The 14,865-nt window shown below is 41.1% G+C and overlaps 1 protein-coding gene across 12 annotated transcripts in view; it reads right to left on the bottom strand.

Moving 5' to 3' along the window:
• The window catches only part of TCP11L2 (t-complex 11 like 2), a 45,680-nt gene that overhangs the window by 14,652 nt on the left and 16,163 nt on the right, over positions 1 to 14,865 (bottom strand). For 11 of the 12 annotated variants that reach the window (XM_008004525.3, XM_008004524.3, XM_008004523.3 and 8 more), the window contains 2 exons: positions 12,974 to 13,194; positions 11,036 to 11,172 (listed from right to left, as the gene is read on the bottom strand). In XM_008004525.3, the coding sequence (XP_008002716.3) occupies positions 11,036 to 11,172; positions 12,974 to 13,194 (358 nt within the window). Of the gene's footprint in view, positions 1 to 3,888; positions 5,419 to 11,035; positions 11,173 to 12,973; positions 13,195 to 14,865 lie in introns of those variants that run through there. The other variant, XM_008004531.3, reaches the window with a different exon arrangement.

Below are 14,865 nucleotides of genomic sequence, written 5' to 3'. Positions count from 1 at the left end.
CCACTGCACCCGGATGAATATTATTATTTTCAACATGGAACCCATATGATCAGATCTATATGTCAGAAAAATTGCTTGGAAAGAAAGACTGAATTAGTGGAGGGAGAGTAAATTGTTGCAGTGGTTCAGACAAGAGAGTGAATGGATAAGGCAGTGGAAGTGAGGGGTAAGGAGGAGAAAAGTGACAAATATTTAGGGGGAGCACCCACAGGTCTTGGTGATCACTTACATGTAGAGAGTAGGAAAGGAGTATTATAGGATGACTCCCAGATTTGTACCTTGGACACCTGAATGAATGCTTGTGCCATCTACCAAGATACAGAATATAGGCCAAAGAGGTTCTGAAATAAATCTTTCCCATAACCTTTCTAAGGCCACCACCAATCTCCTGGTTGTCAAATCCAACAAACATGTCCTTCCTATTTTTTTTAAACACCTCTGTAATACAGACATCTCTTAGTACAGCCCTCCAGAAACTCTTTCCCTGGCTTTTCTGATACCACTCTTCCTCGGTTTCCCCTAGCTGTGCTTCTGCATTTCATACCTGGGTTGAGAAGACAGGATGAGAAGATAGGTACATCTCCCTTCAATTACAGGAAAATGTTCCTCTGCCTGTTCCTTAAATGTTGATGCTTCCAAGCACTCTACCCAATCCCCATTTATTTGGTACTCTTCAATCTCACTAGACCATCTTACTCGTTTCTGTGGTTTCTATTTCCACCCATACCCCATAAGGCTCCCGAATCTGTATCTCCAGCCCTCACTTCTCTCCTGAGCTTTTGATTTCCTCATTTGTAGAATGAGCAAGTGGGAGGAGAGTCACTAAATATGAAGTTGAGCAGAGATGCCCAGTATAGTACACTGCTACATAGTGTTTCCATCATCCAGATATAACAGGTACTTTATACCTGTTATATGTACCATCTTGAGATTCTTTAATGTCAAGACTATAGACAATAGTAAGATAATTTGGAGGTGAAGAGTTTTTAGTATTTGTTTTCCTTTACTTTTTATAATTATTATTATTTTGTTTTTTCACACATATAAATATGTTTATATTTACAGACATAATAAATTCATACAAGAAAATGTTCAGCTCTTAAGTGTTCAGTTTGGTGAGTTTTGACTATTCTATGTACCTGTGCAACTACCACCTAAAACAAGATATAGACGATATCCATTACCCCAGAAAGTTCTCTCATCTCCCTTTCTAGTCAATGTGCACCTCACTCAACTACTTTTAACTCCTAACTGTATGAATTAGTTTGCCTTCTAGAAATTCATATAAATGGAATCATAAAGTACCTAGCATAGTGTTTCTGACATTTATCCACATTGTCTTATATATCACAGTTCATTCCTTTTTAGGGCTTTAAAAATAACTTTTAAATTTTGAAATAGCTTAAACTATTTCAAAATAAAAGACTTAAAAAGTTGTGAAAATAGTACAGATAGTTCCTGTATACCCTTCACCCAGCTGCCCCCAAGGACAGCATCTTAAATAACTACAGTATATTGTCAAAATCAGGAAACTGACATGGGTACGATACCATTAACTTATACTGATTTTACCAGTTTTTACATGCATTCTTTATGTGTGTAGTTCTAAGAAATTTTATTACATATGTGGATTCCTGTAACCATCAGGATACTCAACTATTTCATCACTGTAAAATATCTCCTCATGTTACCTACCTCCCAGTAGTCACACTCTCACCTCAACCCTAACTTCTGGTAACCAATGATCACCATAACTATGTCACTTCAAGAATGTTATGTAAATAGAATCATACAATATGTAGCTGTTATGGACTGTTTGTGTCCACCTGCCACCCAAATTCCTATCATGAAGCCCTAACTTCCACTGTGATGACATTTGGAGATGGAGAATTTGGGAGGTAATTAGGGTTAGATGAGGTCATGAGGGTTGATACCCTTAAAAGAGGAGACAAAAGAGGAGACTCTCTTTCCATCTGCACATGTTGAGAAATAGGCATGTCTATAGTGCCAGGAGGAAAGCCCTCATCAGGAACCAAATCAGCTGGCACTTTCATTTTGGACTTTCAGCCTTGAGAACCATGAAAAATAAACTAATATTGTTGAAGCTACCCAGTCTGTGGTACTTTGTTATGGCAGCCTGAGCAGACCAGTAAAATGACCCTTTGAGATTGGCTTTGTTTTCTAAGCATGCATCCAAGTTGTATGTATCTATAGTTCATTCCTCTTTATTACTGAGTAGTATTCTATTGTATGGATATACCACAGTCTGTTTATCCATTTACCAGTGGAAAGTCATTTTGGTTGTTTCAGTTTGGGGTTTTACAAATAAGGCTGATATGAATATTTATGTACAGGTTTCTATGTGAATGTAAGTTTACAATTCTTGGGGATAAAGACTCAGTATTGCAATTACTAGGTTGTAAGTGTGTTTAATAAGAAATTGCCTAATGATTTCCCAGAGTTTTACCTTTGTTTTTAATATATTTAATTGTAAATTTATATAATTTAATTTTTAGTAATGGGTATGTTTACTAGCTCACAAAATTCCTTCAAATATAGCAAATGGCTCCGAAGTCTGTACCAACCACTTCCAGCCTACCACTGACAGTGTCCATTTCTAAAATTAATTATCTGTCAAACACAGCCCAGTATAATTGGGCAGACAAGTCTTTTACATTTATTCCTTGAAACAGATTTGACAAGAACACAAACAAAAGTTGCAGTGCAAAGAGACTCATCGGCAACAGTCTGTTCCGCAACAGGATTTAGAAAGCAAGACAGAGAATGAAGCAGCAGCTTGACTGGAGAGTCAAGTTTGCATTGCAGATGAATGAATCTCAGCTTAGGGCAACCTATGCATTGCAGATGAATGAATCTCAACTTAGTGCAACCTAATATCAAAGCAATCGACATGTGACTAAGAACTTGTGCTAGGCTCCCCCATGCAGAGTAAGTGGTTGGTGCAGTAGTTGGGAGCGTGGGACTGAGCCAGGCAGTCTCAACTTCTGTGTATGCCTTGGGCAGGTTACCTAATGTCTCCTCAGTTTCCTCTGTGAACTGGGGATAATAGTATTCCTCCTGAAGCTGTGGTAAAGATTCAACAAACTAGTACATACAAAACACTTGGAACCATTTCTGGCACAAAGGAAATGCCCCTAAGTGTTAGCAATTGTTACATTAGCTCATTTAACTCTGTAAACAACCTTTAAGGAGGGGGATTATTGTCTCTAGAGGGCTCATCAGGTTCTCTGCCTGATACACGACAGCTGCCTTATTAATGAAGTTGCCTCAGACACAGTGATCACCCGTGGAATAAGAAGAGTGAGTAGGCTAAGCAGTGGGTTGGTTAAAATGAGCTTTTTTGGGAACTTGACTTTTTCTGTGTATGTAAATACCAGTTAGTGTGCTAGCATGAGGGAGCAGAATCTAGGCAGGTCCCCTTAAAGAAAAGCCAATGCTTTAAAGGAGATGTTATCTAGAAAACATGCAGACACTGAAAATCTAGTTTATGCAGTATGATCCCTGGTATTTGGCAAGGGTTATTCCAGAAGGCAAGATGGGAGACGGAGAAGGAAGCAGTGAGGAAGGAAGAAATCACTGAACTTTAGTGTCATACTTAATTTGACCTTAAAGACTATGACCTTAAAGACAATGTCCAGTTCAATTGTCCTTCCACTTTAGACAAGTTTATCAAGTTCAGTTCTTCTGGATAAAAAATATGTATCACTGGAAATGAGGTTTTTTACTTGAATTCATTTCATTTTTAAGCATATGGCACTTAAATATTACTATAATATAGGTTATCAGGTGCCTAATAGTTATTATTAGCAGAGTTCCCTTGATATTAACAGTTTCTATGACAAACAACTCACATAGAGTTGCTCCAAAAGGTGCCTCTGCAAGGGCTTGCTTCTGCAAGTGGCAATGGCTCCCTCTAGACAATGGAAAGAAGGCAAGAAGAAGAAAGCACCCACCACCAGCCATGACTAGCTGAAATGAGACTGATTCCAAATACAAAACAACCCCCAAGTGCTCAACAGCCACTGGACTTCCTTGTTTATTGAAGCCCAAATTTTCCTGGAGCATGAGATGGTTCCTTGGGTCATCATGAAATGGATTCATTCTGATTCTTTATTTAGGGTGTCTCAACCTCAGCACTAGTGACATTTTGAACTGGATAATTCTCCACTGTTGGGTGCTGTCCTGTTCACTATACAATGTTTAGCAGCATCCCTAAGCTCTACCTACTAGATGCCCTTCCTCAGCCTCCCACCCTGCCCTGTCAGGATGGGACAGCCAAGTGTCTCCAGACATGACTAAATATTGTGGGGCGGGGGCAGTGGCAAAATCACCCCTAAGAGAACCATGTTGAGAACCATGGACTTAGATGACAAATAGTATTTATTTACTTTTGCTCATAAGTAGTTCTTCTAACTTTGAATAAAATGTCTCTTACATCATGAACTAAATGAAATTTGACATGCCAAGGCTATTCCAGGAGGCTGAAAGTTTGGAGGCAGTAATTCTCTACTGGGCCTGTCTGCCTTAGGGCAAAATTCACTTTATTTTGCTTTAGACCCAGTTCTAAGGTTTCCCACTAGAAACAAATTGCTTTTTATACCACAGTTCTTTTAAAATTATATATTTGGTAGAATTTATAAGGTGACAATTGCCAAGAAATACAGCCTGAATACAGGTGCAGATTAGAGAGGGAGAGTGAGAGTGAGAGAGAGCGAGAGCGAAAGAAATAGACTGAAATTCTTCCTGGGACCCAGCACTTGAGTAGGGATAATTTATGAGTAGTTCTGTTTGCCACACTAAAGCAACACCACCCCCAGAATTTCGCAACTCTTGTTTCTCCTCAGTTGGCAAATGTTGTTTTTGGTTTGCTGGTTCTGTTTTATAAAGATGGAAAAGACTTGCAGTCTTTCATTTAAGACATCCAACTGAGAAAGCACGAGTGGAAATCATCATCGTGAATATAATTACAATGTGGCAGTAATAAGCACTTATACTGCAAGTTTAATCATTTACAGCTGACACATTTAAGAGCCCATTTAGTTACCTTGAACAAAAGCAACAGTGTGGCATAGTGGTTCTCAATCCTGGCTGACTTTAGAATCACCTGGGGAGCTTTAAAACGAAAAAACTGTTCATGGGCACAGCTCTTGGAGACTTTGATTTATTCTGTCTGAGGCAGGGCTCAGGCCTCTGTGTTTAAATGCCCCAGATGATTCTAATTTGTAGTCCGACTTGAGAACGACTGGTAAAGCAGAAAGAGCATGCGTTTAGAGAGAGACGCTGGCTCTTCTCTCAGGGATCTGCAGAGACTTCACTCTCACAGGCTGGCACGGTGACTGTTCTCTGTGGCTCCGAAGCAAGGTCAGCCTCATGAGGCACCTGCAACCTCGGCTTTTCCTAGGGACAGGATTAAGAGTTTTTCCACTCATTCGTTTATTCGACGAAAACTACTGGGTACCTACTTAGTCCCAGGTATTGTACCAAGTACTGGGGATTTAAAGGTAAATAAGCACAGTCCCTGCACTCAAGAAGTTCCTAGTCTGGTAAGGGGGAGAGACAGACACCAGAATAAGCAATGGTATTACAGGTGCTTCTACCCCAATTTTCAGTTGGAAAAATGTAGTTTCCTTATCCACGACATCTCTTTTTTGCCTGGCAACATCTCACTTTCCCTTCTTTTGGTGCTGGTTTTCTCTGAGAAACCATTTCCTCTGGTTCTATGTATTTTTTTGTGAGTCTCAATTCAGAGGCCCTATCTTCCCGACCAGGGGCTGGCCGAGCAGAGTCACGTGCCCAGCAGAGCCGACTCCTTCCCGGGATCTGAGTCATGACAATGTTCAAGGATGGCCCATGTTTATAGTCCACATCAACCATCGTGACAATGGGGACTTGCTATCCCTTGGTTATTCTTATCCAGATTTGTGACATTCTTCTGATTTCTGACATTTTGGCTTTTCCTTTGATTCTGTGAACTTCCTCCATCCTTCTATTCACTTCCCTTTGGCTAAGTCAGCTACAGTTGGTTTCTGTTGCTTGCAATACAACTTGTATTGCAATATAACACAAAACTGAAAAATTCAAAGAAGGCTGAAAAAGTAGCAGCTTGGTTTAATCTGGACTTGGATTTGGGAGATCTGGTTTCCAGTCTTAGCTCCACTGTTTTTTCTGATTTTTTTTTTTTTTTTTTGAGACAGACACTCGCTCTGTTGCCCAGGCTGGAGTGCAGTAGCGCAATCTCGGCTCACTCTAGCCTCTGCCTCCCGGGTTCAAGTGATTCTCCTGCCTCAGTCTCTCAGTAGCTGGGATCACAGGCACACGCCACCACACCTGGCTAATTTTTGTATTTTTAGTAGAGACGGGGTTTCACCATGTTGGCCAGGATAGTCTCGATCTCCTGAACTCATGATCTGCCCGCCTTGGCCTCTCAAAGTGCTGGGATTACAGGTGTGAGCCACTGCGCCCAGCCTCCACTGTTTACTTAGCTGAATGACTGAGTCTAAGGAGGTCGTCACTGAGCATGTTTGCTCTTCTTTAAAATGTTCCATAAATATTTCTTGAATGCCTCATGTGACAGATGAAGGGAATCACAATAGAGTTTCATATATTCTGAGATATTTATGTCCCGCAGAATTTTTTTAAAGGATAATATGAAATAAAGTTCATGAAAACATTTGATCAGATATAAGATATTGTCTAAAAAAAGCCTTTCTTTCTGGGTATCTTCAAAATTACTTATGGGCCCCACCCAGGGATCATCTCTTGCTCTTTTCACAGATAATTTACATGTTGGATCTAATGTTATCTTGTTGCTACTTACTTAGTACAAATAATCATTCCTAAGGTTTTCCTGCCTATATTTAAAATAGGCAATTACATAAAATCTCCTCTTAGGCAAAAGAAAATATTTTCCTGGAGCCAATTCAGAAATCTAGAGTACTTCTCTGTATTAATTTTCTAATAATTCTTATATAATCATGTGTACACAAAAATCCAACACTTTTGTCCTTCTGTATGATACTATGAGGCTCTTATTTTGATATTAGGGCACAGGGGCCGACTTTTGGCAGAGTGACTTGGGGACATAATTAACAGCTGACATACACTCTGCTTCTGGGACTCTTGATTTCTCTTGCTAAGCAATAATGACCTATATGCAAAGCTGGGTTTGCTCTATTCTTAAATCTCTGAATATATCCGAGTCAATAGAAAAGTTGCAAATGGATTACAGGTCACTAAGCCTGGGTTTTAAAAAGAGAAGCAAGCCAGGTGCAGTGGCTCATGCCTGTAATCCCAGCAACTTGAGAGGCAGGAAGAAGCCAGTAGTTAAGAGACCAGCTTGAGCAACACAGTGAGACCCCTGTCTCTACAAAAAATGTTTTAAAAATTAGCCAGGTGTGGTGGCACATGCCTATAGTCCTAGCTACTTGGGAAGCTGAGACAGGAGAATCCCTTGAATCCAAGAATTAGAGGCTAGAGTAAGTTATGATCATGCCACTGTACCCCAGCCTGGGCAATAGAGTGAGACTCTGTCTCTTAAAGACAAACAAAAAAACAAACGAACAAAAAACAGAAAAAAAAAGAGGCAAATAATTTGAGATGAACAAAATCATAATTCACCCTATTAGGGAATTTGCTCAAGATTCCAAGCTATCTTGGTTAAAGATATGCGTGCATTTGCACATGTGTTTACATACACAAGTACACAAATGAAACCAACCACTAAGTCTCAGGAAAATGCTGCTGTGGACAGTTGCCACAGTTCAGGTTTCAGATCCAGGTTCGACATAGCATTCTACTTCACTTTACTCCCTCCGCTTTGAAGCTAAAACAACATAGCCCTTGGAGTCATAGAGTTTTGGTTGTAGAACAAAACTTAGAAGTTATCTGACTAGATAACTGGCTATCCAGATGACTAAATCATCTGCCAGATGATGTGAGAGATCCCTCTGCAATATCCCCCACAGCTGATAACTTGTTTGAAGAGACAGGGTTTCACAGTATCTAAATGCACACGCTTTGAGTCAGAGACACATCTGGGTTACCCAGGCTCTACCCCTTACTAGTAGTCATCTAGGCTAAGTACCTTAACCTCACTTCCCTCAGTTATAATTAAGGGGTGATAACAGTACCAACCTCATAGGGCTAGTGTGATGCTTCAATAGACTACTTAAGTGGTACAGTAAGGACTTAGCATGTAGTAAGTGCTCATACAAAATGTTAGCTAGCACTGACTACTGCTGTAATAGGCCCATGGAAAGTTAAAACAGCTCCAACTATCAGAAAGGTCAAAACCAGCTGTCTGCTTCCTCCCTCTCATGAATCCTAGTCTGCCCTACAGAATTTCACCAGTCTCTGAGTCACTGTCAACAGAGAGGGTGGGTGGGGCCATGGCCCACCTGAGTCTCCTTGTTACCAAGCAGAACATGTCCAGCTTCCTTGACGGTTCCTCATGTGGCCTCCGTGATCAATGTGTTCTCCTCTGGACGTGCTCCTGCCTGCCAGGGCCCCTTTAAATGTGGCACCTGTTTTGTCTTTTTTATATAAGGCCATTGTGTTGATTATTTGGGCAGAAACCACCTAACTTAGCCTTAAATAGTGGTTAATTAAACCCCAGAGGCTTGTGTCAAAAGTTTGCCAAGAGCAGTTAGCCAGCTTCTTGCCAGCTGTGCAACCTCTAGCATCTCAGTTTCCTTGCCTGTAAGATAAAAGGAATAACAGTACCTACTTCACTGGGTAACTGGTAATTGTGAAGATTCCATGAGCTAAGATTTCTTCTACTCCTATTCTTCCCTGATCCCCCTCTAGTCTGGTTTTTGTTTGTTTGTTTGTTTGTTTTTGAGACAGAGTCTCACTCAGCTGCCTAGACTGGAGTGCAGTGACGCGATCTTGGCTCACTGCAACCACCATCTCCCAGGTTCAAGCGATTCTCCCGTCTCAGCCTCCCGAGTAGCTGGGATTACAGGCATCCGCCATCATGCCCGGCTAATTTTTATATTTTAGTAGAGAAGGGGTTTCACCACGTTGGCCAGGCTGGTCTTGAACTCCGGACCTCAGGTGATCCGCCCGCCTCGGCTCCCAAAGTGCTAGGATTACAGGCACGAGCCACCGTGCCCTGCCCCGTCTGGTTTTAATGCACATAAATCCACTGAAACCACTCTCATCAAGGTTACCGACCATCATCATAAAGTCAAATCCAATGGTCAAGTTGGCCTGTGTCTTTCTTGACCACTTAGCAATGCTTGTCATATGCAATCATGCCTTCCTTCTCCAAATACCTTCTTCACGTATCTCTTACAGGACACCCCCCTCTTCTGACTGTCACACTACCTCTCTGGCTACTCCCTCATAGTCTCCATTGCTAGATCCTCCTCCTCATCTCAACTTCAGCTTCTAGCTGCTTGACTGCCCCATGTCAGTTTCTTTCAGAGTCCATACTCACTCCCCCTAGGTAGTCTCACCCAGTGTAATATAATGGATAGGAACATGGACTGTGGAGGCAAGCTGCCTTCCTAGGTGGACCCCTATACTTTTAAGTTGTGTTATATAGGCCAGTGATTTAACCTCAAGGTGCCTCAGTTTCCACACCCATAGAATGGGGGGTAACTTCATATAGTTGTTGCAAGGATTAAATTAGTTCATACAGGTAAAGTACTTAGAATGTGATAAGGATTTTCTAAGTGTTAACTAGTACCCAGTTCCATGGCTTTCTATATCACATATATACATATACTGATTATTCCCAAATGTATATACACAGTTTCCATTATTCCTCTGAACTCCTCATTCATATCTAAATGCCTACCTGACATCTCCACATTGATGTCAAATGAAATCTCAAAAGTTCATATCACCAAAACTGAACTCTTGATTCCATGTCATCTCCCAATCTTCTTTCCCCTAGTCTCCCCGGTTTCACTCAAACTGTATCACCATTCACCCAGTTGTACGGGCCAAAAACCTTAGAGTCATCCTTAACTCTTTTCTCCCTTATCCAGCCTTCAGCAAATCTGATTACTCCACCTTCAAAATGTATCCAGAATCTGGTCTCTCCTCACTCCTTCCACCACTACCATCTGGAACAAGCCACCATCATTTCTTGCCTGAGCAACTGCAATGCCATCCAATTGGTACCTCTGTTTCCCTCTTTGTTCCCACATGATCTATTCTGTAGCCAGGAACAAGAATATTCTTCAAAAATGAAAATCAGATGTTGCTCCCCTGATTAAAACTCTCTGATGAGTTTCCACCACATGTGGAATGAAATCCAAACTCCTCTCATTTACTAACAATGCTCTAAGTGATCTGCCTTTATCCCCTTTTCAGCCTCATCTCTTACCACTCTCCCCTTACCTACTCTACTCCAGTCACAATGCCTGCCCTGTGTTTGTCAAACTCATAAGCAAGTTTCTGCTTCAGAGCCTTTGTACTTGCAGTCCCTCAGGCTAGAACGTTCTTTTCCCCATCTTTACATGCCCCTGCCTCATTTCTTTGCAAACTTTACTCAAATGTTACTTATAGAGACCTTCACAGTCCACCACATCTAAAAAACAACCTGTCCTCACTTCTGACCCTTACTGTCCCTTTATCCTATTTTTCTTCGTAGCACTTAATAATACACAAATAAACATATATTGTCCATATATGTTTATTTATTTTCCCAGTTATACATAAATAAAGACATTTATTTATTTGTCATGCCTACTAGAATGTCAGCTCCTTGGGGACGGCAACTGTATTCCATTCTGTTCTCTGCAGTATCCACTGCACCTAGGCAGTGTCTGAAACACAGGAGGCACTCAATAAATATATCTTGAATGAATAAAGAAACAAATAGTGCTCAGCACAGCTCCTGGACAGAATAAACAACTGTAAGTTTGTAATGTCAATTTTCGAAGGTAAAAAAATGTTTAATAGAAAGGCCAAAATTCTTTAGTGATACTATATATGATGTCAAAAATGAAAACATCACGTTTTAACTTAATTTCAATATAAATACACATTATATTATACTCACTTGGAGTTTCTTCTAGAATTTCCTGGAACTTGGTTCTCTCATATTCCACCAACTGGCGTTGAAGGTGTGGTCTGAGACTCATAATTGTAAAATTGGCCATGTCCATTTTCATGAGGTCCAGGACATGGAATATTTGTCTAAAAATTTTAGAATTAAAATGGAGAGATGATTAAGAAGTGAAGCTGAAATTCACTAACAATGATCTATGTTCCAGGCCAAAAACAATAAACATCCCCAAAATGGTTTTAAAGTTTCAATTGCCATTTGGTAGGGTCATGTTTCATAAAAGGTCATATGTGTGTACTGCACATGTGTTCTTCCACAGATCTCAAGAGTAATTATTTGAAGCATAAACAATCTTAATGATGTAAGAAAAATTCAAGAAGGAATTTTCATTTGAAAACCCCTGAAATTTTAAAGAGCCTGGACACGGGGCATATGGCTTCTATTCCTTAGGGAATAAGAAAAATTAAAAAAAGAAAGGACAAGGCAGTGAGGCACTGAGGAAAAATACTTCCTTTTAGAGTTAGGCAGCCCTGTGCTCAAACCCAGCTTTGCAACTGGCCAGATTTGTGGGCATATACACAAGTAAATCAGTCTCTCTGAGCCTCAGTTTCCTCATCTGTGAAAAGAGGACAACCTCAACCTTGGAGGGATGTTGTGAACAGTCAATGAGATAATGATCGTAAAGTACAGGGGGCAGTGGCAGCCAGTAGGCGCTCAACAAATGACCAAGATGAACATCACAGATTTGAGATCGTACTAGGCTAATAAGACAACTAGAAGCAAGGATCCCATAACTGAGGAATTACAATCTGCCAGAGCCAAGCACGACTCTAAGGATACCTAACAACCGTTTGACACAGACTGTCACTTTGAGAGTCAATCAACCTGCCCAAGATCGCAAAGTAAATTACCTACTACACGCAGACTGGTCTTTCTCCTACCTTTCCAAAAACCTTTACATCAAACTCAATTCTCAATGTGGCCACCACACACAAAAAAGAAGAAAAGTCTGCTTCAATGGCAGAAGTGTTGCAGACTCTTCTTTCCTCTTGGATCACAAGGAAGTTGTCATCTACGTGGCCAGATGAGATCCTTGTGACATAATATGTACCCCACTTCCTCAGAGAAGCTCCAGCAGATGTGGCTGGCTGACCACTAAAGGCCCGTGCTCCCTCCCCGCAGTGCAGGTTTGTGGCTGTGGAAAGTCTTTCCAGGCTGTAACTACCTTTCTCAACTCCCCTTTCAATCTAGGTGGGATCATGTGACTAGTCATGGTCAAAGGGATGTATCACTTCGGGGCTGAGGTGGCTATATATTACATATGTCTCCCCTATGGTCTCTTTCCCACTTGCCAGCTGAAAGGAGAGGACTCTAAGGACCTGAGCAAGGGTAGAGCCAAGCAAAGAAGGAGGTTGGGTCCTTGGATGAGATGTGGAGAGTTGTCTGATCAAGGACCCCTGAATTGGACTGTGACATCAGTGAGAAACAAACTTTTATTGGATAAACCACTGAGAATTTACATGTTATAGCAGCTAGTGACCGTAACCAATAAAGAAGCCTCGACCAGATTAGGTCCCTTGTCGGAGACTATGTTAAGACCCTCTACTTCCCCTTCCACTTATCACAACTGTAATTAATTGTTCAAGGTCTCTCTCCCCATTAGACTCCCGGAGTCAGGGATTATATCTGTCTTTTTCATCACTGCATCTCCAGGGCCCACTACATGCCAACTAACAACCTTGTCAGATCATTCTATGTGAAAACTCTCTGCATACAGTAAATGATTGACATGGTCTCTGCTTATATGATTTTCTTCTAAGGTCAGTAATTTATTTGGAGTACTAGTTGTTATTTTGCGTTCACCGACGCCCAACTTCCCTTCTGAATGAACTCAAAGATACTCTAGGAAATGCAAACAGCAAAAGTGCTAACCTCAGCACCTCCACGATGTTGCCAGTAGCCTTTAACTCTCTGATATCGTTATCTCGCACGGGAGCACACAGCTTTCCCATCGTACTGATGACATAGTTGGCCAGGCCTTGGATGTCAACAGCACTGTGCTCTGCCTGCTGCCTAATGAGGTCTGTGTCCAAAACTTCACAGATCTGGTTGCGAAGCCGGTTACCACCAGGAGTCAGAAAAGAGAGAAGAATCTACAGGGAAACAAATAAAAATTAACAGCATCATGATGTGAATAAAAGCTGTCACTTTTCACCTCAGTGTCTAGATGACGAAGCCCTTTGCCCACATTTTAGTGCCTTACATGCCACAGAAGTTGACACTGACTGCATGGTGGATCAGAGGAGCATTCCAGTGTCTCAACTCTAAAAAGAAAGGTCTATCTTCTGAATTAAAGTGCCCCCACCATGGGAAATTCCTGCTCCTGTAAGAATAAAAACAACTAGCAAGGAAGCAAGATTACTGAAAGCACAGTAAGTCCTTACTTAACATTGCTGACAGGTTCCTGGAAATTGCAACTTTAAGTGAAATGATATATAATGAAACCAGTTTTATCATAGGCTAATTGATATAAACAACGGTTAAGTTTCTATGGCATATTTCTGGTCACAAAAAAAATCACCAAACTTCTAAATAAAGACCCCAAACACTTCTAATATTAAACACTGAGATAAATGTGAGCTACACATACAAGAAAAATTAATAAAAACAAGAGAATGATTTACCCAATTTTTGGTGAATCAATGAGTGACAGCTGCCATGGTGGTACGTTAAATTGGGGAAGAAATGTTTGCAAACAAAAACTGTTAAGAACACCACCTACCACCACAGAGTTCAAAAATAAATAGTAATTATGACAGGCTCACTGAGCACTTTCATAGCACATTGTTTATTGTTGTGCATCTGTATGATTATCGAATACTTTATGAATTTTTATGTTACAATAACTTGTATTCATTCATTTTCCAACCTGCTTACTCCAGTTCAGGGATGCAATTGGCCAGAGCCTACCATGGCAGCTCAGAGCATAAGGCAGGAACCAGCCTGGGACAGGATGCCATCACACTGCAGGATGCACTCACTCACACACCCACACTCACTCAGACTGAGACCATTTAGACTTGTCAATGAACTTAACATGCATATCTTTGGGATGAGGGAGGAAACCAGAGTACCCAAATAAAAGCTACGTAGACATGGGGAGATCATACAACCTCCACACGGACGGCAGCCCCAGCTAGGAATCTATCTTTTTACTTTTTCTTTCTTTTTTTTTGAGATGGAGTCTCGCTCTGTCATCAGGCTGGAGTGCAGTGGCACAATCTCGGCTCACTGCAATCTCCGACTCCCAGATTCAAGCAATTCTCCTGCCTCAGCCTCCGGAGTAGCTGGGATTACAAGTGTGCACCACCACACCCAGCTAATTTTTGTATTTTTAGTTACAGATGGGGTCAACATGTTGGCCAGGATGGTCTCGATCCCCTGACCTTGTGATCCACCCACCTGGGCCTCCAAAAGTGCTGGGATTACAGGCGTGAGCCACCGCCTGGCTGGAATCTATCTTTTTGCTTATCAACATTGTAAAGAAAAAACATTGAACAAATCAATAGGATGCGAGGATCTGCTGCATTTCAAAACGTCTACAGGTAAAAGTTCAGGGAAAAAAGAACAAGTTGCAGACCATAGCTCTAAAAGAACTCTTTAAAAAAGGATAGATGAAAATATCCCATAGGGTCCATTAAGTATATTTTACACATAGAATATTTATTATATATGAGCAGCCTATTTATTGATTATTCAGTTAACAGAGGACACTGTGCTTATCCACACAGCACATGCTTAGGAGCCTGCGCTCTGAGCCAGTG

Source organism: Chlorocebus sabaeus, chromosome 11, assembly GCF_047675955.1.
Source record: "Chlorocebus sabaeus isolate Y175 chromosome 11, mChlSab1.0.hap1, whole genome shotgun sequence".
Classification (NCBI taxonomy): domain Eukaryota; kingdom Metazoa; phylum Chordata; class Mammalia; order Primates; family Cercopithecidae; genus Chlorocebus; species Chlorocebus sabaeus.
This window is presented reverse-complemented; position numbering and strand designations above follow the sequence as displayed.